This window comes from Myodes glareolus, chromosome 14 (assembly GCF_982192425.1).
Source record: "Myodes glareolus chromosome 14, mMyoGla1.1, whole genome shotgun sequence".
NCBI lineage: Eukaryota > Metazoa > Chordata > Mammalia > Rodentia > Cricetidae > Myodes > Myodes glareolus.
The window spans coordinates 9,257,792-9,283,904 of record NC_142039.1 but is presented as its reverse complement, the minus strand read 5'-3'; the positions used below and the strand labels follow the sequence as shown (position 1 = coordinate 9,283,904).

The 26,113-nt window shown below is 36.7% G+C and overlaps 1 protein-coding gene across 1 annotated transcript in view; it reads right to left on the bottom strand.

Annotated features, from left to right (window-relative positions):
- Dnajc1 (DnaJ heat shock protein family (Hsp40) member C1) overlaps positions 1-26,113 on the bottom strand; it is a 181,062-nt gene that overhangs the window by 63,615 nt on the left and 91,334 nt on the right. The window contains exons 7-8 of the mRNA XM_048460701.3: positions 21,290-21,380; positions 13,700-13,863 (exon numbers count right to left, since the gene is read on the bottom strand). Of these exons, the coding sequence (XP_048316658.1) occupies positions 13,700-13,863; positions 21,290-21,380 (255 nt within the window). The remainder of the gene's footprint in view (positions 1-13,699; positions 13,864-21,289; positions 21,381-26,113) is intronic.

Below are 26,113 nucleotides of genomic sequence, written 5' to 3'. Positions count from 1 at the left end.
CCCCCCCATTCTTACAGCAAGCGAATCAATCAAGTAGCACAGAGCAAAGTACAGTAATAATTGTAAGACAGTTTCTTGGAAGATGAAATGCCAGCTGCATAGATGTTGTGATTCACGGACTCTGCTTTTTTTGAGGTCTTCCAACTCAATACTAACCAGACCCATCTAGATTAGTTTATGAAATCTAACAAGGGTGCAGCCAATGGCAATAAGGATGCAGAATAGTGATTTTATTTCTTATTTTATGCATTGCAGCCCCAGGGAAAGAGATAACGAGAACAGGAATGAAATCCAGGTCTCCAACATAAAACACTCAGAACATTACCACTAGGTCACCAAGGGGAGAAAAGACAATGCTTGATTTTAAAAGAGTTTGGTATAATAGTTATGGAAGAAAATATTATTGTGGCTTTCCATGAACAGTAAAACCTTATTCTCATTAGTCAGCAATTTGAATAATTATTCACAAATTGATTATCTTATTGGATTAAAACACTAGCTAAATCATTTTAGAAACCAATTAAAAGATAATTACCAACTTTTAAGATATCAGGCAATTATAAAATAATCAAAAATAACATTTTAAAATTTATTGAATTTATCTAACACTGCTATTGTTTGGAGATTTGTCATCTTTTATTTATTGCTATAAAAATGTAGGTGCTGTCATTAATGAAGAATCATGGTAAATTCTAGAGAAATTACCTAAGCTGAGCCTTTTAAGATCTTAAGAAGGTGGAGTAATTTATTTATTTTTAGATTATTATTATTAATATTATTATTTTTTGAGACAGGGTTTCTCTGTATAGTCCTGGCTGTCCTGAAACTTACTCTGTAGACCAGGTTGGCCTCCAACTCAAAGATCCACCTGCCTCTGCCTTTCAAGTGTTGGGATTAAAGGCGTGTGCCACCACCACCCAAAGGTGAAGTAATCTGTATGGATTAGATGCAGCTTTACAATCTATTTTTGGGAAAACCTTGAAAGACAACGAAGAAAAGAAATCTTCACAATGGGCAGAATTTTGGGCAGTAAACATGGTCATATATTATGTTTGGAAGGAGAAATGGTCAGATATATGATTGTTCACTGATTTGTGGGCTATAGTCAAGGGATTGGCTACATGGTCACAAACTTGGAAAAAGCATGATTGGAAAATTGGCGAGAAAGATAGCTGGGGAAGAGTGTGTGGACAGATCTCTGTAAACAAGCAAAGGATGTGAAGATACTTGTGTCCCATGTAAAGGTGGCTTCAGCAGAGAAGGAAATGAGTAACCACAGATAAGACGACCCATTCTGTGGACAGCTAGTCTCTTTCCCCAGCCATCCCTGTCATTGCCCTATGGACCCATGAACAAAGTGGCCATGGGGGCAGAGATAAAGGTTATACATGGGTTCAATAACATAGACCTCCATTCATCAAGGCCGACTTGGCTATAGCTGCTGCTGAATGCCAGATCTGCCAATAGCAGAGACCAACTCTGAGTCGCAGATACAGCATCATTACTCAGGGTAATTAGTCAGCAACGTTGACTACACTGGACCACTTACTTCATAGAAAGCACAACTCTTTACCCTTTACTGGAGTAGATACTTATTCTGATTATGGCTTTGCCTACCTGCACATAATGCTTCTGTCAAACTACCATCTGTAGACTTACAGAATGCTATATTCACTGTCATGGTATTCCACACAGTATTGATTCTGACCAATGAACTTCACTTCATAGTCACAGAAGTGGGACAGTGAACCCATTGGTCTTACCATGTTCCTCAATATCCTGAAGCAACTAACCTGATAAAAAGATGGAATGGCCTTTTGAAGACACAGTTATACTGCCAAGTAGATGGCAGTTGTCTGGAGGACAGGGACAGGTTCTCTAAAAGGCAATATAAGCTTTGAATCAGCTTCCAGTATATGGTAGGGTCTCTCACATAGCCATGATTCACGAGTACAGGAATCAAGGGGTAGAAATGGAATAGTTCAACACACTATCACCCTTAGTGACCCAATAGGAAAATTTTTGCTTCCTGTTCTCTTTATCTTGAATCTGTTTGCCTAGAAGTTTTGGTTTCACAGAGGAGAATGTTCCTACAAGGAGACACAACCAACATCATTTTGAACTGGAAGCTTAAGCTTCTCGTTGGCTGCTTTGGGCTTCTGATGCCCTTGATTCAACAGGTTAAGAAAGAAATAACAGTGTTAGGAGGGATAACTGATCCAAGACACTTGCATAGATGTATGAAATTATCAAAGAATAAATAATTTTTAAATAAAAAAGTTGGGGATGGAGAGATGACTCAACAAATAGGAATACTGGCTGCTCTTCCAGAGAACCAAGTTCAACTCAGCAGCATTGCAAATGGTAGTTCACAACTATCCAAACTCCATTTCCAAGAGACTGGCCCTCTTTAGGCCTTGTAGGCATCAGGCATGCATGTGGTGTTCAGATACGAACACAACCTGCTCTTCTAGAGGATCTGAGTTAGATTTTCAGCACTCATGTCAGTCACCTTACAAGGGCCTAACTCCAGATCAGGGGGTTCTGACACCCTCTTCTGGTCTCTTTGGGTATATACACACATACGGGCAGGATAGAGACACAGACACATAAATAAAAATAAATCTTAAAAATACTAAAATAAAATTATAGAAGAATATTAACACAGACACAAACTAAAACAAAAATTTACAAAAAATCCATGTATATAAAATGATAATACCAAGTGAAAATTTTCTTTAGAATTTAAAACTGGTTTAACATTAAAATATTAACCAATAGCATTTTCTATACTAATAGACAAAAGAAAAACTACATAATTCTATTAAATGCAGAGAAAGAAACTGACAAAAATCTAACATCTAATTCATGATTAAAACCACAAGCAAATTAGAAATAAAAGAGATTTTCCTCACTTTGATTAAGAGTATCTGATAAAAGCTTCGCATTGATACCATAATTAGTGTTGTGAGGACTACCCTAACACACATGCAGGTAAAACACCCACACACATAAAATAAAGACAACTAACTTATTTTAAAAGAATGAACTGAGGGTTGGGGACATGGCTCAGTATGAGGACCCAAGTTCAGGTTCCCCAGCACTGACATACAATCTGGTCATGACAATGCATGCCTGTAACCCCAGTGGGGGTTGGGCTTTAGAGGGGGGAAAAGAGGCAGACCCTGGGGGCTTGCTGCCCAGCAAGTTTAATTGAAAGAAAACTCCAGGTTCAGGAAAGATCCTGTATAAAGTAACATAGAGAAATAATAGAGGACAAAATCCTGATGTCAGCTTTTGGCCTCTACACATGCCTATGTAAGTGAGCACAACACCCTCAACAACCCACCTACCAAACCCCAAAGAATGAGCATGGTGGCTTATGTCCATTATCTGTCTCAGTTAAGGTTTTCTATTGTCGTGTGGAGACACCATGACCACAGCAATTCTTTTAAAGGAAAAACATTTAATTGTGGCTTACGGTTCAGAAGTTTAGTCCATTATCACGGTGGGAAGCAAAGGCAGCATGCAGGCAGACATGATGCTAGAGAAGTAGCTAAAAGTTCTTACATCTTGACTCACAAGCAACAGAAAGTGGTGTAATGATATTTTGCTTATGTTTAAACAAATAAAGCTTGCCTGAAGATCAAAAATGCACAGCTAAGTCACTAGAGGCCAGGCAGTGGTAGCACACACCTTTAATCCCATGATCTGGAGAAAGAGACAGAGGGATCTCTGTGAGTTCAAGGCCACCTTGGGCTACCCAAGATTGAGTCTGTCTAAAAGAGAAACAGAACTCACACAAATGTGATCCCAGCACTTGGGTTCCCATGCCTTTAATTCCAGGGAGGTAGAGACAGAAGAGATACGGCTGGGTGGAGAGGGGAATATAAGGTGGAAGGAGGCAGGAGCTCAGTGCAGTTTGGGGTTTGGTGGAGACAGATGAAATCTGAAGATGCAGTCTGAGGACAGGATTGTTCCTTTGGCCTGAGTATTGGTAGAGGTAAAGGAACTCTCTAGTGGATGGCCTCTCTGCTTCTCTGATCTTCAGCATTAACCTCTGTATTTGATTCTGGGTTTTATTATTAAGACCAACTAGAATTCATGCTACAAAGTGATCTGAGACACTGGGCATGGCTTGATCATATATGAATGCTGTGGGATAACCCTTTTGTATGCTGTGAATATGAGCTGCTCTCATTGGTTGATAATAAAAGCTGAATTGGCCTATAGTCAGGCAGAATACAGCTAAGCTGGAAAGCCAAAGAGAGATACAGAGAGAAGGGTAGAGTCAGAGAGAGAGACTCAAGCCAGCTCCTGGGGAAGCAAGATGTCTAGGAAACAGGTAAAGCCACAAAGCCATGTGGCAAAATGAAGATTAATAGAAATGGGTTAATTTAAATGTAAGAGCTCATTAGGGCTAATCCTGAGTTATTGGCCAAATATTTATAATTACTATGAAGTCTCTGAGTGATTATTTAGAAGTGGCTGTAAGATGGGGTGGAAATTCCCATTTATATATGGCGCTCCAACATTTGGAAGAAATGTCCACATAAAATCGACAAAATTTAAAAAAGGTTTCTAGACACACAAGAACGGAGTCAAACACAGCTTCCTTGTAGCTGCATTTCCCAGGTGGGCTCTGTTTACTGGTGGTGAACAGAGGCATGGCTCCTTTAAGAGCAAGCTTCCTGCCTTAGTGCTAGCAACAAAAAACTGGTGGCTCTTTTAAGAGGCCCTGCTACCAGATACATGTATGGTGTTTACGAGCAGAGTGGACCTAGAAACTCCCCACAGTTGTGGTGAACATGGCTCTCACCAGCATCTGCACAATTAAACTAAGCTCTCAAAACCAACGAATGGGGCAGAGCCAGCAGCCAAACCCACAGCCGCTTTGGTTCTAGACATGCAGCTTAGCAGTTTAAAATATTCATGTGGCCAGAAAAAAGATAGAGATATGCAGTAAAAACAGATTCAGACCAAACAAACAACCAAAAATAAAACCTCTAAATGGGTTATAGTGTGTTTAAAAATACACATAGGCCTGGGAGAGGGAAGAAAGGGGGTAGAAACAGTCATTGTTTAAAAAACATGATTTAAAGATAAAAAGATTCTTTAAAAGAACAATAGAATAATAAAAATATAATAAGCCACACAAAGATAGAAAATACACAGAGAGACTGGATTATGTATATTATTGTATTTTCTTTGGATCTTTCTGTTAATGAGTTAACTGCTGAGAGACATTTAATTGTAAAAGCTACTAAATTAAACCAATCTATATATTTTAAAAATGTTACTTTGGGAAAGAGAGGTTATGCTTTTGTTTCCAACATAAAATGAGAGACTCTGGATTCATTCTGGATTAAGAAAAATCAGGTTTGATTGAGGAAGACCTCCTAAAAAACCTGACTACAGACATGTGAAAATAAACCTGAAGTATCTACTAGACAAATGATATATATTTTACCTGCCCAAACATAAGACAAAAAATTATCTTTGGCTGGTACAATGCACAGTTTATATTTCTATTAATACAGACATGTATGCTACCTTCAAAAGCTTATATAGATTCAGAACAAGCAAACCTGACAGCAATAAAAACGGATGGCCCAGGTGATCTAGCATCTTGAATAGCTTCAAGGCTGCTGACTGAGATGATCCATCCTTAGAAAATACTACAGCTAAGACTTAAAAATTATGTTAAAATTTTCTCAGGGTCCCTCAAAGATCACCAGCACCCACTAATCAACAGGAAGTAATAGAGAGAACTATGCTCAAATTCCCAATATATTGTTTATAAATGTTTGTTTTCATCTAATGAGGGGCAGTTATAAATTGTTATTGGTCATAGTTAATCTCTTTCTAATAGAAGAAAGGGGGATATGTCATAGAAATAGGATAAAAAGTTAAATTATTGAATCTACTTGAATCCAAAAAAACCTGTTAATCTTAAAATATTTTACACTAGTATAAATTTTAGTTTATTAATATAAATTTAAGGTTAATTTTGTTATATGTATATTCCTACTCTTGTTTAATGCATTGAGTTTATACAGCTCAATTAAAAATATAATGTATAATTAAGAAATACAGATTTACAAAAATATAGTTACTATATAGTAAAACATACAGTCATGTTTGTCAAACATATAGTCATGTTAATTAGATTTTCTAGATATACAAAGCTATATTTCAGATGGATAGATATTCTTTAAACATTTCAAAGACCTACAGAATATGGCATTTAAAAAAGTTTTAATAACTTAAATTTTTCATGACAGTGAGACATGTCTGCTCCTGGAAACAACAATATATTCCAGAAAAGATGATGGACAAAGAAACTCTGTATGGAGTTTATTTTCTTTATGGCAAAAGCTAGCCATGTGGGCAAAGAAACTGTCCATACCTCAATTGCTGACAGTTAATGTCCAAACTGGACCAGCAGGACACAAGAAAGGTGACTGCTGAGCTTTGCCAAGACAAGGTAGGACAGTCTTTCAGAATTCCCTCCATCACAGGATAGTCTGTCAGATATGCTAGGTCTGTAGGCCGAAGTTGGATGACCCAACACTAAAGAGGAACCTTGGGTGACTTCCAGGAAGCCAGCTATTTCTGTCATTTCTTACATTTTTGGAAGTCTCTTGCCTGTACTTCCTGCTTACTCAGGTAATATTTCTTTCTCGGGTTTTTGATGGAGTTGAAGATTAGATAGTTATAATTACAGTCTTTCTTAGTTATGATAAAAAGGTAAATTAGATATAAAACTTAATAGACTCACCAAGATAAGATAGATAATGGAGTATTTTCTCAAATTTTGGCAAATACAAATAGGCTGGATATTGTAACTATAATTCTTACTTGATAACTGTTTTGTTGTATGTAATTTTACTATGTTAAAGTTAAAAACTTTCCTTTTAGATTAGACAGAAAGGGTGAAATGCTGTGTGATAATCCATCTGTATGATGTGAATATGCACTGTTTTCATTGGCTGAAAATAAAAATTGAATTGGCCTACAGCCAGGAAGAATACAGCTATGTGAGAAAGCCAAATGGAGATACAGGTAACAGAAGGGTAGAGTCAGGGAGAGAGATGTGAGCCAGCTGCTGGGAAAGCAAAACGTACTAGCAACAGCTAAATCCATGAAGTCATGTGGCAAAATGTGGATTAATAGAAATGGGTTAATTTAAATGTAAGCGCTAGTTAGTGATAAGCCTGCATTACCGGCTAAACATTTATCATTAATATTAACCCTCTGAGTGATTACTTAGAAGTGTCTGCTGGATGGAGTTGGTCAGAGAAATCTCTGTTTACTTGAGTTCTCAAAGCCTGCCTCCACACTGACATACATCCTCCAACAAAGCCATACCTCCTAATAGTGCCTCTTCCATTGGGAGCCATTTTCTTTCAAACCAACACATAATCTAAGCACTCAGGAGGCTGAAGCAGGAGGACCACAATGAATTCAAAGTCAACCAACCTGAGGTATAGACTAAGGAAAAAAAAAAAAAAGAAAGGCAGGCAGTTTTCTTTAGTCCCTTCAAATAAACATTTAATTACAGGCAACAAAAAAACCATACAGGGTTTCCTGGAAAACTGGAAAGTAATAGTAAAAATAACAGCGCTACATGTAAATAATCTACATAGAAAACTCTGAGTACACACATACAAGCTACTAGGACTAGCAAGGATGAAGGATAAAAGATCAGTATATAAAATTAGTTATATTTCTAGATATTCACAAATGACGGCAAGAAACTGAATTTTAAAATCACTTACAACACTATGACCATTTATACTAGGGTATAAACTTAATGAAAGATAGTCCTGAAAGAAGACTTAAGTAAAATAGAACAATACCATGTTTGTGAATTAGAATAACTAATATTGTTTAGACAATGATTCTTCGCCAACATAGTTTCAAACAAAATTCTAGCAGATTTTTTTTTAAGATGGAGAATACTATGCTGAAGGGACAGGGTAAGTAAAAAAGTACAGACACATTCAACAGCAGTCTTTGGAGAAGGCCATGGTTCTTAATGCTTTAAAACTAGATCCAGGAACGGCCTGCACAAACTAGCCTAAGAGAAAAATTAGTCAGACGACACAGCAAACTCTTAAGAGTGCTACAACCAGGAAGCCATCATAAGAAGGGACCTATTGGAGTTGGAGAGATGGCTCAGTGGTTAAGAGCACTGGTTATTCTTCCAGAGGACCCAGGTTCAATTTCCAGCACCAGCATGGAAGCTCACAGCTGTTGTTATTCTAGTTCTGGAACACCCTATGTGCTCACACAGACATACATGTAAGCAAAACACCAATGCACATAAAATAAAAATAAATAAATAAATCATTAAAGAAAGATAGGGGGCTCTATTGTTAGAGACTCATTTTCCCTGAAGATGAGACAACACAGAACAACCATAATTCAGGGTTCTAATGGATATCCTGGAATTGGCTGGTAAAACAGAGTGACATGGGCTAGTCATCGCTTGGGGGGCTGGTTGTCTGACACAGACCCAGAATTTATGCAATGAGGTGCAAGGGCTGTAATAGTAAAGAAAGTGGAAGGTACAATGGTCAATGAGAATCCAATACAGAAGAAACAGCACCAGTCTTTGGTGGCTGGTTTTGACAGGAGCAAGGTTAATAATTGGAGAGGCTGAAGCTTTGGAAATCTCTTGGCTGTCACCCTTTAATTGACTGTTCCTTGCCCCAGACAGTGAATGTTTTCCAAATGTGATAGATATTCTTGGTCGTAAACTTGACCACATTTGGAATGAGCTAAAACTGAAGTGGCTGGGTACACCTGTGAGAGATTTTCTTTAATTAAATCATTGCCAGTGGGAAGACCTACCTTCAATCTGACTCACACCTTCTATTGGCAGCCTACATAAAGGACATGGAAGAAGGAAGCCCTTGGTCTTTGCCTGCTTGCCCTTGCTCTCACTACCAAGTTTATTCCTTCACTGACACAAGAGCCTACTTCAGGATTCCAGCATATACCGAATATCAGAGGAGAAATCCAGCCTCATGGACTGAACAACTACCGGATTCTCAGACTTTCCATTGGTAGATACCCACTGTTGGACTAGTTGGATCACAGCCTGTACACCACTCTAATAAATTCCCTTTATGTACATATATAGATTCATCCCATCAGTTTTGTTTCTCTAGCAAACTCTAATATACTGTGATTAGAGTATTTCTAGGGTGACCTAGCTTGGTATTACCCTTGTGCCAATGGGACCACTTAGTCGATAAGAAGGTATTGCTGTAGTTCTGACAGGTCATGTAGACTGAAAACTTAAGGATGTGCTGTCCAAGGCTTTCCACAGTCTGTGAAAACTCCATTGGTAAGAAGGACTTGTCATAGCCCTTCCCTATAGGTACAAATATTAAATGCCACCAGGGATAACACAGTCTAACCATAGTCAACCGTCGGATGAATTCTAATTGGTCTTAATAAATAAAACCCAGACTCAAATTTGTGTAGCCCAGGGTGGCCTTGAACTAACAGAGATCTCTCTGTCTCTGTCTTCCAAATCCTGGGACTAAAGGTATGTGCTACCACTGCCTGGCCTCTAATGGCTTAGCTGTGTACTCTGATCTTCAGGCAAGCTTGATTTGTTAACACACACACACACACACCCACACACCCACACACCCACACAAATATCACTACAGTCAACATTACCTTAAACTATTCAGAAAAAAATGCCTATTAGGGGTTGGGAATGTAGTTCTGTGTTGATCTAGTATGTACAAAACCCCAACTTCTATCCCCAACATTGCATAAAACCAGGTACAGAAGCATACAAGTAGAGGAAGGAGAACCAGAAAGAATTTCAAGGTCTTTTTCTAACCAAATATTCACACAAAACACAACAACAAACAACAAAACAAAACAGAGGCAGGTAAAGGCAATATTCTAGCCTGTAGCATAGGCATCCTTCCTGGATTGACACATTCTCTTCTGAAGAGAAGAGTCATGAGACTCAGGAAAGACCACTAAAGTTCCACTCAGGAACCTCAATGTAAAGCACTAAAAGCTGTAATTCAGAAGGTAGTAACTCAGATAGAACAACATACAAGTGGGTAGGGTGCTATAAGGATACAACTTTTGTCAGTCAAAACACATGGGGTAAACTTTTTGATAATATTTTTCTCTTTGAGTCAACTCCTGTACACAGTTCCAACACAACCATTGGTTCACTAAGCTAGAATTATTTCTTTGTTCTGCTATCAGTGAGAAAAGACATGTATTGGCCTCTCCTTAGTATAATATCCTGTAGCTACACCTTCCACACACAGGAACATCTCATTCCCATTATACCTCCCAATACTATAATTTACCTCTCATTTTATTTTATTGATTTTAAGTGTTATTATATTATTTGCCCTACACATTTAGACAAGTGCTCTCTCTACCACTAGTCTAGTCCCACCTCTAATTTTTAGATTTTCTTTTTGTCAAGACAGGGTTTCACTATGTAGCTCTGGCTGTGCTGGAACTCACCAATATTTTCCTGCCTCTGTCTAAGTGCAGGGATTAGAGCTGTGTGCCACTATGCCCAGCTCAGCTGTAATTTTTTTAAAAAATTCAACTGAAAAAATGTTTTTTCTTTATAATCTTCTCCCACTTTATTTCCCTTTTTACTTCATTTTTTTCTTCTTCTTCTTTCCCTTTACCTCCTTTCATCATCCTTTTGAAACTTTATCTATATTGACTGATTAAAATGCCAGGAATAGGATTCAGGGCCTTGTATAACCTAGACAAGTCATCTACCACTGACTATTCGTTCATTTCTTCCTTTATAAAAAGTTAGTCATATATTCATTATAACATCTAGATTATTCTATATTAATTTTACACCCTTTTCTTTTATATGATGCTGGTTTTTACTATGTTTCTTTATTTAATTTGCTTATGTTTTCACTTATTCATTTCTCAGTTTTTCTTTATTTCTAACTTGTTCTGTTGTTCCTTATTTTCTTCTTCTGTAAGGTGATCAAACCTGGAATCTCAAGTACTCTGAGTGGTGTTTTGTCACTAGCTTACACATCAATCCAGCTGAGAAACTGTGCCTTGTTCTAGCCATGACCTAGCTGTACTCAAACCTCGGGATACTACAACTTAGAGAACAGGGGAGGTAAAAGCCCCCAGCTGACTAATTGGATCCAACCAAGCAAAACTGATGATTGATATCCTGTTCCTGTATATTCACTCCTATAACAACTGCAGGGAAAAACAGCACCAGTGTTGTGGATCCCCTACTTATGAGGATCCTTTATCTTTCAGACTCTCTCAGCCCTTTAAAAGAGTGGCTTTTATGAATATGAATGAATGCCAAAAATATACAAATAAATAGCTGAATGAATTTAAAAATACAGGAGATGAGTGAGACACTCAATAAAGAGACAGAGATTTTGAATAAGATCAAGCAGAAATCTTGGAAGCAAAAAAATTAACAGACGAGATTAACACACACACACACACATACACACACACACACACACACACACATACACACACACACACTTCAGAGCCTCCCTCATCAACAGACTAGATGAAACAGAAGAAAAAGCATCAGGCCAGGCTTAAAGTCAAGGCTGATTAGTTATAACCTTTAGACAGTTAATACAAAAGTAGGAATGAACAGAACATAGCAGATCTCAGAGATTCATCAAAAGGCAAACGAGACAAGGAAGAATACATACAATCATAAAATGTATGAAAGAAGCAAATAAATGAGAAATAAGGGGGGAACCAAACATTGTCAACACAGTAAGTCATAAACCATTCATTTCAACAATAATTATGCAAACAGTTTTAATTCTCCAAGTAAAAGATGCAGGGTGACTACACGTAAACAAAGATTCAACAATGTGCTGCATTCAGAAAGCTTGCCTCACCAGTAAAAGCTGGAAGTGAAACGATGATAAATAATATTTTAGGCAAGTAGAACCCTTGAGCCAGAAGGTTTAGTTACAAACATATCTACTAGGGCAGACTTTAAGCCAAAATTAAAAGAAGGAAAAAGAAGGTACCACATATGCATAAAGGTAATACTCATCAGAGGATATAATGATTATAGAGATTATATATTATACATACATTGAACTTGCAACACCCAATTTCATAAAACTTTGCTGGACATAAAGTGAGAAACAGACCAAATCAACAACAGTGGAAGTCTTTACTCTCATCAGTGACCATTCAGACAAAAACAGAACAAAGGGCTGGAGAAGTGGTTAAGATCACAGACTACTCTTCCAGAGGACCCGAGTTCAAGTCTTACCACCTACATGGCAGCTCACAACTGTTTGTACCTCCAGTTCTAGGGGATCTGACACCCACGACAAAACACCAATGCAGATAAAATAAAAGGAAATCTTAACAATTTTTAAAAACTGAATTTGTTGCACCTTATCAGATTATAATGGAACTAGGTTATAAAAAAATCAATAGCAAGAGAAATACATACAGATATCACGCAAAACACATAGAGCCTGACCAATAATATACTTTGAATAAAACTAGGGCATTGAAAAAATGGAGGGGATTCCTATAATTAAATTAAAATTGAAACAATATATAAGAATGTGTGAGAAGTAGCAAATGTATAAAAACAGAATATTCTCAAACAAATAACCTAGTGATGTGTCTCAAGTAGACTAAATTAAAATCAGTAAAGAAAATTTAAAAAAAAAAGATCAGGGCTGAACTCAATGAAACAGACACGAAAATAATAGAAAGGATCAATGAAACAAAGGTGGCTTATGGAAAAAACTAGCAAACTTGGGCAAACTAACCAAAGGAAAAGGAGAAGACCCAAATCTGTAAAGTTAGGGAGAAACAGCAATCCTAACAGGTATCACTTAAATCCAGAGGGTCACTAAGAAATATTCTACACAGTTATATTCCAATAAAATAGGAGGTTCAGAATAACTAAGACAATTTCCAGACACATATGACCTTCTAACATTTAAAGCAAGAAGGTGTAGCCCACTTAAACAGATAAGTAGAATCCAATGACACTGAGTAATAATGAGATCTTCTAACAGAATAAGTCAAGCTGGATGAATGTGCTGCTGAGTTTTCTGGACCTTTGAAGACAAACTAATGCTAGTGCTCCCAAAATGACTCTACAGAATAGAAAAGTGAAGGACAGGTTCTGAACTTATCCTACAAAGATAAAATCCCCTCATAGGACTAAAGACAATTGGTGGGAATTGGTTTTTTCCTTCTATCATGTAGGTTCCAAAGATTGAACCTGGATCATCAGACTTGGTAGCAAGTGCCTATATCCTCTGAGTTCTCTTGCTGGCCATTATTCTAACCCTTTATCTTTGCAATGGTTAACAAGTTCACTCTATAATAGTTCTCTGAACTGTGTAATCACAGTGAATGTACTTTATGTTTCTTATTCAGTTAAAACAAGTGTAAACATTTATTTACACACAGAGAAATGGTGTTAGTCTGCAATCTCAGAATGTGGGAGGTAGAGGTAAAGGGATAATAGATTTTGGGCTAGCCTTGGCTACACAGGTGGACCAACTTTTACAATAGCAGCAAACACACAAACCAACTATCAAACATCTGCAGGGTGGGGCTACAGCTCATGGTTGTGCTTCCTGGTTTCTGGATTTGATGCCCATCAGCTCTTCAAATCAATTTTAAAAAGTTTAATTACCTGCTTTTTCTGTGTTCTACTCCTGTTTTCCAGCCAATCATCCATTTGCTCCTCTATTTCTTCAATAGAAGTTCCATGATCGTAAGACTGAATATATGCATTTTCTAAAGGCATATATACAGGAAATTCTGGTTTCAGTTTTTTAACTTTAACTTTCTTCTGTTCTAAAAAGAATATTTAAAAGAACCAGTTATTGAGATTTGCTCGGAATAACAAGAAATTAAAAACATTCTAACACTATATTCATGGAATAGATCTTTGAAGAACACATTATTTTATCAAGACAGAATTGCTTGTTGTAAATAGCTACAAGCTCTATTGAGCATTGATCATTAAATTATTTAATAATAAACTCAGATGCTGTCAATGTGATTGTGACATGATCACACTATCTGCATAGACTTTTAGTCTTCAAAGTACCGTTCATTAAAACATTTTGTTTGGGACAATGGAAAGAGCTTTAATTTAGTGTCTTAATTTTTTTTAATGATTAACTTTTATTTATGTGTATATGTATGTGTCTATGTGAATGTGTGCCACATATATGCAGGTGCTCACAGAGGCCAGAAGAGGGTGTCAGATGCCCTGGATCTGGAGTAACAGGCAGCTGGTCAGCCAGTTGGTGACTCGTCCAACCTGGACGCTGGTAATGGAAGCTTGGGTCCTCTGGAAGAGCAGGAAACATTCTTTCGTTGTTTTTGTTGTTATTTTGTTTTATTTTTTTGAGACAGGGTTTCTCTGTGTAGCCGGGGCTGTCCTAGAACTCACAATGTAGATCAGGCTGGCCTCAAGCTCAGAGATCCACCTGCCTCTACCTTTCGAGTGCTGGGATTAAAGGTGTGTGGTATCAGAGTACTCTTAGCCAGTGAACCACTTCTATTACCCTCAATTTCTTAATAATAATATCCTTATTTCACATTAGTTAATTATAACATTAATGATACACATTTATATTTTCAATATTTTAGAAAGAAAATCTGATCTGGGAACATCAGCCAAATGTTGCATAAAAATATTTGCAAGGCTATTAATTCATGGTGACACATACCTTGAAAACCATTGTTTAGGAGGCAGAGGCAGGCAGCTCTCTATACATTCAAAGCCAGTCTGGTTTATACAGTGAATTCAACCATAGCTACAAACAAACCTGTTTTCAAAAGAGAAAATGGAAAAAAAAAAAAAAGCTGGGCAGTGGTGGTGCATGCTTTTAATCTCAGCACTCGGGAGACAGAGGCAGGTGAGTCTCTAAGAGTTCAAGGCCAGCTTGGTCTACAGAGGTAGTTCCAGGACAGGCTCCAAAGCTATAGAGAAACTCTGTCTCAGAAAAAAAAAAAAAAAAAAAGGTATTTCCAACAAAGCAAATACTATGGTGGTTGCAGAGATCAACAAGCAACAGCAACATTGTAGTGACCTCAGTTTCTCAGTTTGTGTCAGCACACCCCATGATGCTCCTATAATGATGAAACTGCCTCGTCTATCTTCAGACAACAGATGGTATTCTTCATTCCCCTTAGTGATAACACTGAGAAGCTGCTTCTCTTTCCTCTGAAAACTCCCCTGGCCTCACAACCACATTTTTATCGTCTGATATTTTCGTGTGCATGTGAGTATCATAGAAAAAAAAAAAACAATCCATAAACCTTTCAGTTCAGAGGGAAAACGGTTTAACAATGGATGCCAAGAAAACTAAATACTCATATGAAATAAAACCAGCACAATCTTACAATGATATATAAAAATAAATTCCATCTGGAAAAGAAAATAGATCTTTTAAAATGGAATTCCAAAAATCTTACAAAGATTAACTTAAAAATCATGTGTGTGCTATATCAAGTAAGAGGAAATCTTAACTTATATCACAAACTCAAATACCATAATAAAGACAAGGACAGCATTAACAACAAGAGACAACAAATCTGGAAAGAGTATCTGCAACTCAGAGGGCAAACAAAATTAATAAAGAAATTATAGAAAGTGATTACTTTTATAAATAAGAAGATGGATAATCCAAGAGAAAAAGTTAGTAAAGGTCATGACTAGGCAATCCAAGTGAATAAATCCACAAGGCCACAAAACAAGAGACCTATACTCAGGGACACCAGATCTCCCTGGGAAAGGGAGATAGCAGAGATTTCATGAGTAGACTGAGGGCAGGTGGGGATGGGAATATGAGTGATGAGGTTGGGGGAGCAGGCAGAGGGGGAAAATACTGAGACTACTGGGTAGAGGGGCAGCAATTCAGGGTCAGGTAAAAACCTGGCACAAGAGACTCTCCCAGGAATCTAAAAGGAAGACTTAGACTCCTAGCAGTAGCAGATGCATAGCCTGAACTGGCCATCTCCTGTGTCCAGATTGGTGCCTAGCCCAATTGTCATCTGAAAGGCGAATTATCCAGCAGCTGATGGAAACAGATGCAGGCCTACAACCAAACATTAGGCAGAGTTGGGTTGTAGGAGCCATAGGGGTTGAGGACACCACAAGAAAACTCACAGAATCAACTAACCTGGGATGGTCACAGCTCACAGAGGCTGAATCAACAACAGGAAGCATGTATGGAACTGACTTAGGACCTCTGCATATTATGTTACAGCTGTGTAGGTTGGTCCTCTCTTGGGGACTCCTAACAGTGGGAACAGGGGCTGTCTTCAACTCTGTTTTGCTTTTTTCGAGACAAGGTTTCTCTGTAGCTTTGGTGCCTGTCCTGGAACTCACTCTGCAGACCAGGCTGGCCTTGAACTCAGAGATCCTCCTGCCTCTACCTCTTGAGTGCTATGACTAAAGGTGTGTGCCAATTGGCTTTCTATGACTCTTTTACAGGCTTTTGGGACCCTACTTCTCACACAGGTCGCCCTGCCCAGCCTTGATACATGGGGAGATCCTTAGTCTTCCTGCAACTTGATATGCCATGTTTTGTTTGTACTCATGGGACCTGGCCTTTCCTAACAGAAACAGAGTAGACTGGGGGATGGTAACAGAAAGGTGTAGGGAAATGGGAGGGGAGGAAAGAGGGAAAACCATGCCAGCATGTAAAATTAATAAATTTATTTTTTATTTAGGGGCTGGAGAGATGGCTCAGCGTTTAAGAGCACTGCTACTCTTCCAAAGGTCCTGAGTTCAATTCCCAGCAACCACATGGTGGCTCACAACCATCTGTAATGAGATCTGGTGGCTTCTTCTGACCTGCATGCATACATGCAGACAGAATACTGAGAATACTGTATACATAATAAGTAAATAAATCTTTAAAAAAATAAAAAAATAAATTTCCTTTTTAAAAATGGGGAAAAAAAACTATACTCTCAAACTAAAGAAATGAAAATTCAAGTAATACTATGTATGATTTAAAACTTATCATGAGGGTACAAACTAAAAGAAATCTAGTAGCATATACTTCTGGCAAAGGGGAGGCTCTTTCTAGAAATGTGAATTATTCTGTTATAATCTTGTGGGATAGTAGTCTAAGAAGATCTATTAAGATTAAATATATAAATCTTTTCTGGGCATAAAAATTTTGAATGTAATTGCATGCACGTATACACATATGTATGTGCTTTTGTGTGTATGTGTGAGACCATTTTCTGTTTATAGAGATACTAGTTAACAGTAAATGCCTTGTAAAAGACACAGCTACATAATTACTGATATATTTATCTACATGAAGAAATACTAGATCAAATTGAAGCAGAGCTATAGTAATAATTTTACGGGTATGTCAGTGAATTTAAGTAGCAAAAGAAAAATCAGAAAAGCATACGGTTCCATATTTTAAAGCAAAATCATGCTTCTACATATTGTTACATTTATTCATGTTTTTACATACATACCTGATTATTCTATAAGGTTGGATATTCTATAAAACAGATGGCAATATGAAGGCATGTAGGGACTGAGATGAGGGAGAGGGATGAAGTGAGCACCAATACGGAGAAGCAACACCACAGTGAAAACAAGTCTACGCATGGGCAGGTAGGTTCACATGTCTTACGGGAAAACTATAGACATAATGTACAAAGCTGTACAACATAAATCTATTTGTAAACTCAGGCTCCTAAAACTAATAAACAAAAGCTTAGTAATATTTACTTAATTCTGTGCTTTTAAAATAATTTATGAGTTTGCACCATTCAATATTTTGCATTTGGCAAAATTTTGTAAATGAAAAGGCAAGTATTTTCAAAACTAAATGTCCAGAAAACATGCCTAAGTGGCCCAAAGATTTCTATTTGTCAAGTATTCTCAGTATCCCTCCAATGATTGTGATTCAATAAAATCTACATAGTACTGGTACAAGCACAAGAATGTTGGAGGTAGTAACATCAATTATACTTTACACAAGAGAAAAAAATCTAAGATTTTTCTTTTTAGCAGAATTGTGAGGCTTAAGAAAACTTATGAGCTAATATAAAAACACAGTATCTGGATGCTGCTTGTGTGAATCTTACTTAAGTTTTTATTAAATTTTGATTGTAAGGATACAGAGATGTCTCAGCAGTTAAGAGCAACTACTCTTCTAAAGGACCTAAGTCTGAATCGTGTGGTGGTTCACAATGCCTGTAACTACTGCTCCAGGGGCAGTCTAACACCTCTGGTCTCTATGCACCTGCATTCACATACACATCTACACACTATTCAAAATAATAAAATATTTAAGAATTATCTCAAGATTTGTAGACTACCAAAAGAGAAACATGGATATCAACCCAGCCACAAAACTTTTGACCTACAATCTGTACTATCTGCAAAATATGCTAAGACAATGGTGGTACAAAACTTGTAGGAATAGCCAACCATTGTCTGATTTGATTTAAGGCTCACTCTACTAGAAGGAACATATACCAGATAGTGTTTGGGTAACCATGAACCAGAGACTAGATAGCCCCAAGATACAAGGTAAAACCAAACACAACTGATCATAAAACAATAACCACAATAGCAAAAACACAAACACAAAAAAAATAATTCTAATAATATCTGTTACTATCAGAGAGGTTTCCTCTGGCAACAAATGAGAACAAATACAGAGACACACAGCCAGACATTGTGAGGAGATAATCTAAATGAGAGTTCCCCATCAAATTCTTCCCCTCAGAGCTCATAGAATCTCAAGGAAGATGAAGCAGAAAGACTGAAGAGGCAGAGGGAATGAAGGACACCAGGAGAACAAGGCCCTCTGAATCATGTAAGCTCCCAGAAACTGGAGCAGCAAGCACAGGGCACACATGGGTCTGCACTAGATCCTCTGTGTATATATTATAGCTATTAGCTTACTATTTTATGAAACTTCTAACAATGAGAAAGAGTGGGCCTCTGACTCTTGTGCCTACTCTTGGTACTCTTTTCTTCCTGTTTGGTTGCCATATCCAACTTTGATATGCAAGCTTTCGGTTTATTTTATTAAATTTTATTTTGTCATGTTTGGTTGTTATTTCTTAGAAGTATGTTCTTTTCTAAACTGTACAATGCAGAAAACAATTAATGAAGTTGACAAAATTAAGGAATCCTTGCAGCTGGGTATGGTGGTGCACACCTTTAATCCCAGCACTCGGAAGCAAAGGCAGGTGGATCTCTGCGAGTTTGAGGTAGGTCTGGTCTACAGAGCGAGTTCCAGGACAGTCAAGGCTTGAGTACCAAGAGTAAGCACTTAAGACTTATTGTATTTTCTTACAGATTCATTTACCTTCTGACTCACTTAAAAGGTTTAAAAATGCTAACTTTATTTAAAAGTAATAATTTTATGAAAATTACATTTAGAGTTTCATTTGCCTACTTTTACTGTCCAACACACACAGTTAGCAATCTTTATACACAATCCTCTATCATCTCGATTCTTCTTACAGGCATCTACTTTAAATAATTATACAGTTTTTGATGTGGGATTCCCCTCTGTAGGTTGTGAATACTATTGGTTAATAAAGAAACTACTTTGGGCCTATAGAAGAGCCATAGAAAAACAGAGCTAAGTGGAGAAAACTAAGCTGAATGCTGGGAGAAAGGAGGCAGAGTAATAGAGAAGCCATATGGCTCCACTGGAGCCAGATGGAAGTTTACCTGGTAAGCCACTGCCATGCAGCGATACACAAATGAATGGAGATTGGTTAAATTAATATGTAAGAGTTAGCCAATAAGAAGCTAGAGCTAATGGGCCAAGCAGTGATTTAAATAATATAGTTTCTGTATGTTTATTTCGGGGTTGAGCAGCTGAAAATCAACAAATAGCCTCCTTTCAATAAGTTTTAAGTATCATTTTGCAGTTAGAAGTTTTTGAACTGAATTACATGCTTCTTGAGACAGGGTACTGTACAGAGATGCTCAGCTGGCATTCACTACTATTCATAGGGTTACATACATTCATCTACTCATCCACTCACCATTTACTGTGTGCCAGAACACTGCTCACTATTGTAGACACAAAGTGAAAAAGAAACTGTTCCTCTTCTAAAGCTGCCCAGACACAAGAACAGCTGCCCAGACACAAGAACAATTGTGACAGAAAAACTTCCCCTAAAAATACTATATTTTGAAAACACAATAGTGAACAAAATAAAGTCCTAACATTTGTAGAGTTTATATCTACTGGGGGAAACTAGATATAAACAGAACTAATAAATTCTGCTGAGTGGAAATAACTGCTGTGAATAAAATAACCAGCATGTGCAAACCATGGACACGTGGGAAAGACGGACACAAAACTAAGTCAAGAAATGCTTTTGTGTTCCATGGAACAGTCCTATATTTTCTGTTTTCTTTTTTTAAAATTTGAAAACACATTTTTTTAATTTTATGCAGATAGGTACTTTCCTTGTGTATATAGCTGTGCACCACTCGTGTGCATGGTCCCTGTGGATGCTAGACCAGGGTGTCAAATTCAGACTCCCTGGAATGGGTGTTACAGATGACTCTGAGCTGCCATGTGGTGCTGGGAATAGAACCTAGGTGCTCTGTCAGATAAGCCAGTGGCCATAACCTGAGCCATCTCTCCAGTCCTGTTTCTATTTCTTTGAGGTAAGATCTTGCTGTAGAGCTCTGGCTGGCCTGGTACTCAATATGTAGTCCATTGTCTTCAAGGAGTTTGCCTTCTGTCTCAACTTTCCACTGGGGTTACAGGTGGGAGTTCCCATGCCAGACTTCTTTTCAATATTCTCATCATTTATTTGAGGAGGTTTGTATTACACAACAATATTACAAAAGAAGCAAAGCTTTTCAAAACAAAAACAATTTTTCCAAGTTTATCCACTGCTATAGTACAATGTTAACATATAAGTTATTAACATATTAACATAACAATAAAATATTAACATATTGGTTATTCATAGCATTAAATATTAATGATAATTTTAGTACTGTAAATAATTGGCTTTTGCAGATTTGAATGGTCTCAACTTGAGTTGTAGACCCCAGGTTGATGCACCTCTCCTGATATTGGATTTTGTGTGGTTCAATAGCATTATTTTTCATGTGTAATATAGTAAACACAAGTGACTCCATTTGAAAATACAGAAAATTCAACGAGTGTTAAATTTTAAGGAAAATTTGAATTTTGATTAGTTTTATATGAAATTGTTAATAAAGTAAACAATATTTAAAACTTACTCTGAAGTGTTTCAATGTGAATTCTAGCCAATGCATCTTCTTTTTCCTTCAATTTTGTCTCCTTGTATTTTGCATAAAACTGGCCAGCATCCTTAAAAAAGAAGTTACAAGTAAATTAATATAAAAATAATTTTGTTTTGACAGTATGCTCTCTGTAACTTTTTTTTTTTAGAACAATGCACTCATTCTCCATGAAAGCTTTCCTTCTGTTTTCTATTGACATGATGAACAGAAGAAACTGAACAAACACTTCTCTGTAATGTTTCTTGCCTGGAGAACTAAGTTCAAAATGTGCATGGGTGTAATTTTAAGTAAATTTTTCACACATGAAAAGGAGGATTTCCCTTCCAATTCTCTTCCACTGTTTGCTGTCTCCCCAACACCTTACTATTCTACAGGCAGCAGAAAAGTGCACTGACTGAACCAAGCATCTGCTGTAGAATTACTGTGACCAACTAGCACTAATACTTTGTTAGTAACAGTAAGTAATAACACAGTAATTTTTGTGTTACTACTTTAGCTCCAGATCTTCAACACTACTGAGGATGAGGCAATTCAGCTCTGAATAAAAACTGTTACTTTTTTTTTCTATGACTCTCAGAGAAGACTGTACCAGTTGCCATAAAAAATTGAAGATACAAACTACACAGAAACTCAGGTGTACGCATCCAGTGATTAAAGTCTCGATCAGTGGCAAATAGCCAAGTTCTCAGCAAGGTTCTTATATAAAAGGCTAGGTGTCACTTACTGACAGAGAGGAACATAAACTTGTTGATTCTCTAGGCATATGACATTCCTAACAATGAAAATCAACAAAGTAGATCATTCCACACTCCTTGATGTAAGACTCATACATTTCAGAAATACCAGGCCACGTTGTGTTTCCATACTTCTGTATTTACTTTACCCTCAGGTTGGACTATTTTGATCCTTGCCATTATTTTAACAAATGTCTTTTCATATTAGGAAAACCATGTTCAAACACCACTGCCTTCACCTTCTCTAGCAGAACAAGTCTCTGTACTTAACAACTCACATGCTTGTATCATGTTATATACAGTATCACCTAGAAGATGGGACATTTGAGACAAAACAAAGATCTGGCACTCTGTGTTTACTGAACTGAGTCAAATTGGAATACATGTGAAATCTTATAAAGAAGGAAATGAAAAGGCATGATTTGAGTGATGAAGAGTATGGAAAGATGTAGGTATCAAGGATAAGTTTAAGGTGATATCACTATATTGTATGATTCCTAGAGAAGATAAATCACAGATCTATGTGATTATGCCTATATGAAATGAAGGAACATTACTACCTAGATCAAATATAGATACATGAATAACCCACCTTATTTCATTCATGATTGGAAGCAAATCAAAGGTATTTCATGGGGTCTGTTTCTTGGGATTATAATGATCTCTTCCACCAGATAATGAATTGGGAAAATTATACAGAGACTTCCTAAAACATTTGAATACATAGTGAAAATATTTCTTTTTAGCCTCTCAGTTCAACTTTTGTGTTCTTAATTTCTAGTACAAGCATTCTTAAAAGCCATGGGTCAGATATACAAATGTGTAGTAAAAACAGTACAGATGGTGATTCATCCAACTTACTCATCCTCTCATACCAATATATATATATATATATATATATATATATATATATATATATATATATATATATATAAATTATACCTACATCTCCTCAAGGTCTGGGTTAAGGTTTTATGGCCCGTTAACATTTTCCACCCCGCTCCCCTAAAAGACTCAATCCTAAAGGAGTATTACTTTGTAACAAGTCATATCAGTCATTTATACCTTGGTGTGAATGAATGAATGAGTTTATTAGCTTCTTTCCACAGAGTAGGTTTTAAGAGTAGGGAAGAAGAAAAGCCCAGGAAGGCATTGGCTCCTTGAGGGGAGTAGGAAATGTGTCACCATGCAAAAAAAAGAAGGGCACAGATTAGTTATTTATGAGGTGAAAGAGTATAGATTGAAATATATCATCATAGTATATTGTACAATGAGATATAGTGTTTAAAAGGACAGATTTGATTTTTGAGATAAGATCTCACTAGATAACCCAGCAGGCATTGAACTCATGGTTCTCCTTCCTACCTTAGCTTCTCAAAGTGCTAGGTTACAGGCATAAATCAACACGGGAGAGAAGATTTTGGAATCTGCCTATCATTTTTGAAAAAGTCAGCTCTTCTATTTTACCAGCAAGGAGACATTCAGCAAACTGTTTCTCTACAGATCAGTTTTCTCATTCATAAACAAGAATAATAAGAGAGTCTAATTCAAAGGACTGTATAAAAATATAACATTTTACTATTTAAGAGACACTTAGGATGCCACCTGCACAGTTGGGTCTTCCATATATTAGCTTTTTTTTTTTTTTAAAAAAAATGGTTTCTTAATCATTTGGCATCACTGTACTTTCTACTACAAAGTAAGGATGAGTTTTTATGCTTCACACCTCACCAAATGAATCCTGTCAAACTCAGCATCGTCCTGCTTCTCTTCCTTCTCTTATCTGTACTCTCCTTGACTCAATGGAAAGACCTGTTCCTAGGCAGGAACCAATCTGTTCTGAAATAGCCACCTGCCTAAACCATACCAAGAGTTGTAAAGTATTAAATACCTAAACCTACTTTAGCTAACGAGGTTGTTTTGCATTCTCTATCTTACTACCTGCTTGTTCAAGGCAAAGAATCTCACCTTCCATTTGCTCAAGCTTTAAGCATTTATTTAGATGTTCCTGGTGTTTTTTTTTCCTTTAGCTTACTTATACTTTTAAAATTTGCTGTTTGTCTTAGACTCATATTTTTGTTTTATTCACTAAATAATTCTATTATCTTGAATTAGCACTTACAGAGAAAAAGGAGGTCGGGGTAGTGTTAAATGCAATATATCTTTTCAAACCCTTTGAATGCTTAAATCCCTTTAGAATATATGAGTCTAAGATAAACAACAGTTTGCTAACACATGAGGTTACAGTTTTTCTGTAGCTATAAACACCAAATCTATTCACCTAGCCTTTGTACACTGCCCATGACAATGTAGATTAATAAATCAATAAAAGAACAAATAATGCTTTACTGTCTCAAACTGACTAGTTAGGCTACTTAGTACTGTATCAATCCTCCAAACAGAGTTTGCCTTCTTAAGGAGCTTGTATTTCTAAGGGTTAGAACTTTGAACAAAAGCTTTTCCTGTAGAAACAACTTTCTTCATATTTAAACGTTCTCCAAGAGTTCAAAATCTACCTGTACAGATAACAAACAAAGGTTTGGTTTTACATTTAAGAGTGTAGCAAATCTAAAGGATTTATGTTACCAGTATTTGTACATAATTATGAATCATGGGCTCCAGAACAAGAAGTCAATGGGCTGGTGTATGTATTTAGATTTACCTGATAAGTCACTGCAATATGTGCTATGCATTTTAAAGATATGTGAAGATTGCTTATGACAAAATAACAGTTGCACTTAAGGAATATGTAGAAAAACTATATTAAATTAAATTTTAGACTACAGAATATGGATTTCATAAAAAAGGAGTATTTCTTTTCTTTGCTTAGATGGCATGCAGGTAAAAGTATGTCTTTCTGAAAGCAGCTGAAAGAAAAGATATGGAAATCTCTGGCTCTTTATATTTGCCTGGGTGAACAAAGAAGCACAAGCTAGACTCAGGAGGTTTCAGGTAAGAACTAGATGATATTGAAGGTATCATTGTTCTGAGCCTGAGTGACATGAGACCCGAACAATGCTCCATTTCCTACCAGCCAATAGACAAGTGTTTAATCTACAAAATAATTGCAATATATCAGAATTTTAGGGTAATCTGTGCCTTACCAAAATCTATCAGTCTATTGTGACAATAAGTTGAATATCTCTTATATAGAAGAATGTTTGAGACCAGAAGCATTTCAGAGTTCTTGTTTTTCCAATGACTACTGCATATTCACATATTTTGTCCAGTTTTGGACTTTTGTACATATATAATATGACCTAAATCTAAGCAGAAAATCTTCTATGTCTCACACTTACTTTATACACATAACAAGAAGGTAATTTTACAGATTATTCCTAATATGCATGAGACAAAGTCAGTGGACACTGAATCATCAATCATGATGATGCTGTCATCATGTCAGCATCCAAAAAGTTTTAGATTTTGGAGCATCTTGGATTTCAGATTTTTGGATGAGGATGCTCAAACCTACAATATAATGGTGCTAGTGAGCTGTACAGAGAACATTCAATGGGAATTTTTAGTTATCCTGACAGATTTTATTATGAAGAGAAAAATATAGTAAGATGTAATACTCTGAGGTAGGTAGGTTGTAGTATAGAAAAAGCCCATACATCAATCTTTATTTTAACATTACTGACACAGTAATAAAATAGCATTCCGAGTTGGTATTGGTTATGGTTTAGTTTACTTTTATTTCTCCCTAAATACCTCAAAATAAAAGCAATCTGATATTTTAGAAAAGATGGACACTGATTTAAAGTAGTAGGAGCAGGAAAATGTGGGAATGAGACATATGGATGAGTCCTGGAAAGAGGTAGGTGGAAAAAAGACGAAGGATGTCCCATGTAATTCGGATTGCTTGGTAGCACCAATCTCTTGATTGCAGCTTACAAATAACCTTCCAATAGGAAAATAAGCACAGTCTGAAAACCTGCCTACGAAGTCTAGGTTCTACTACATTTTATTGTTCCATTCACATAATGATACATTCTTAGACTTACAAACAATGTGTAATAAGATAGCTGGACCGGGAATGAATGAGCATGCGATCAAATTGAAC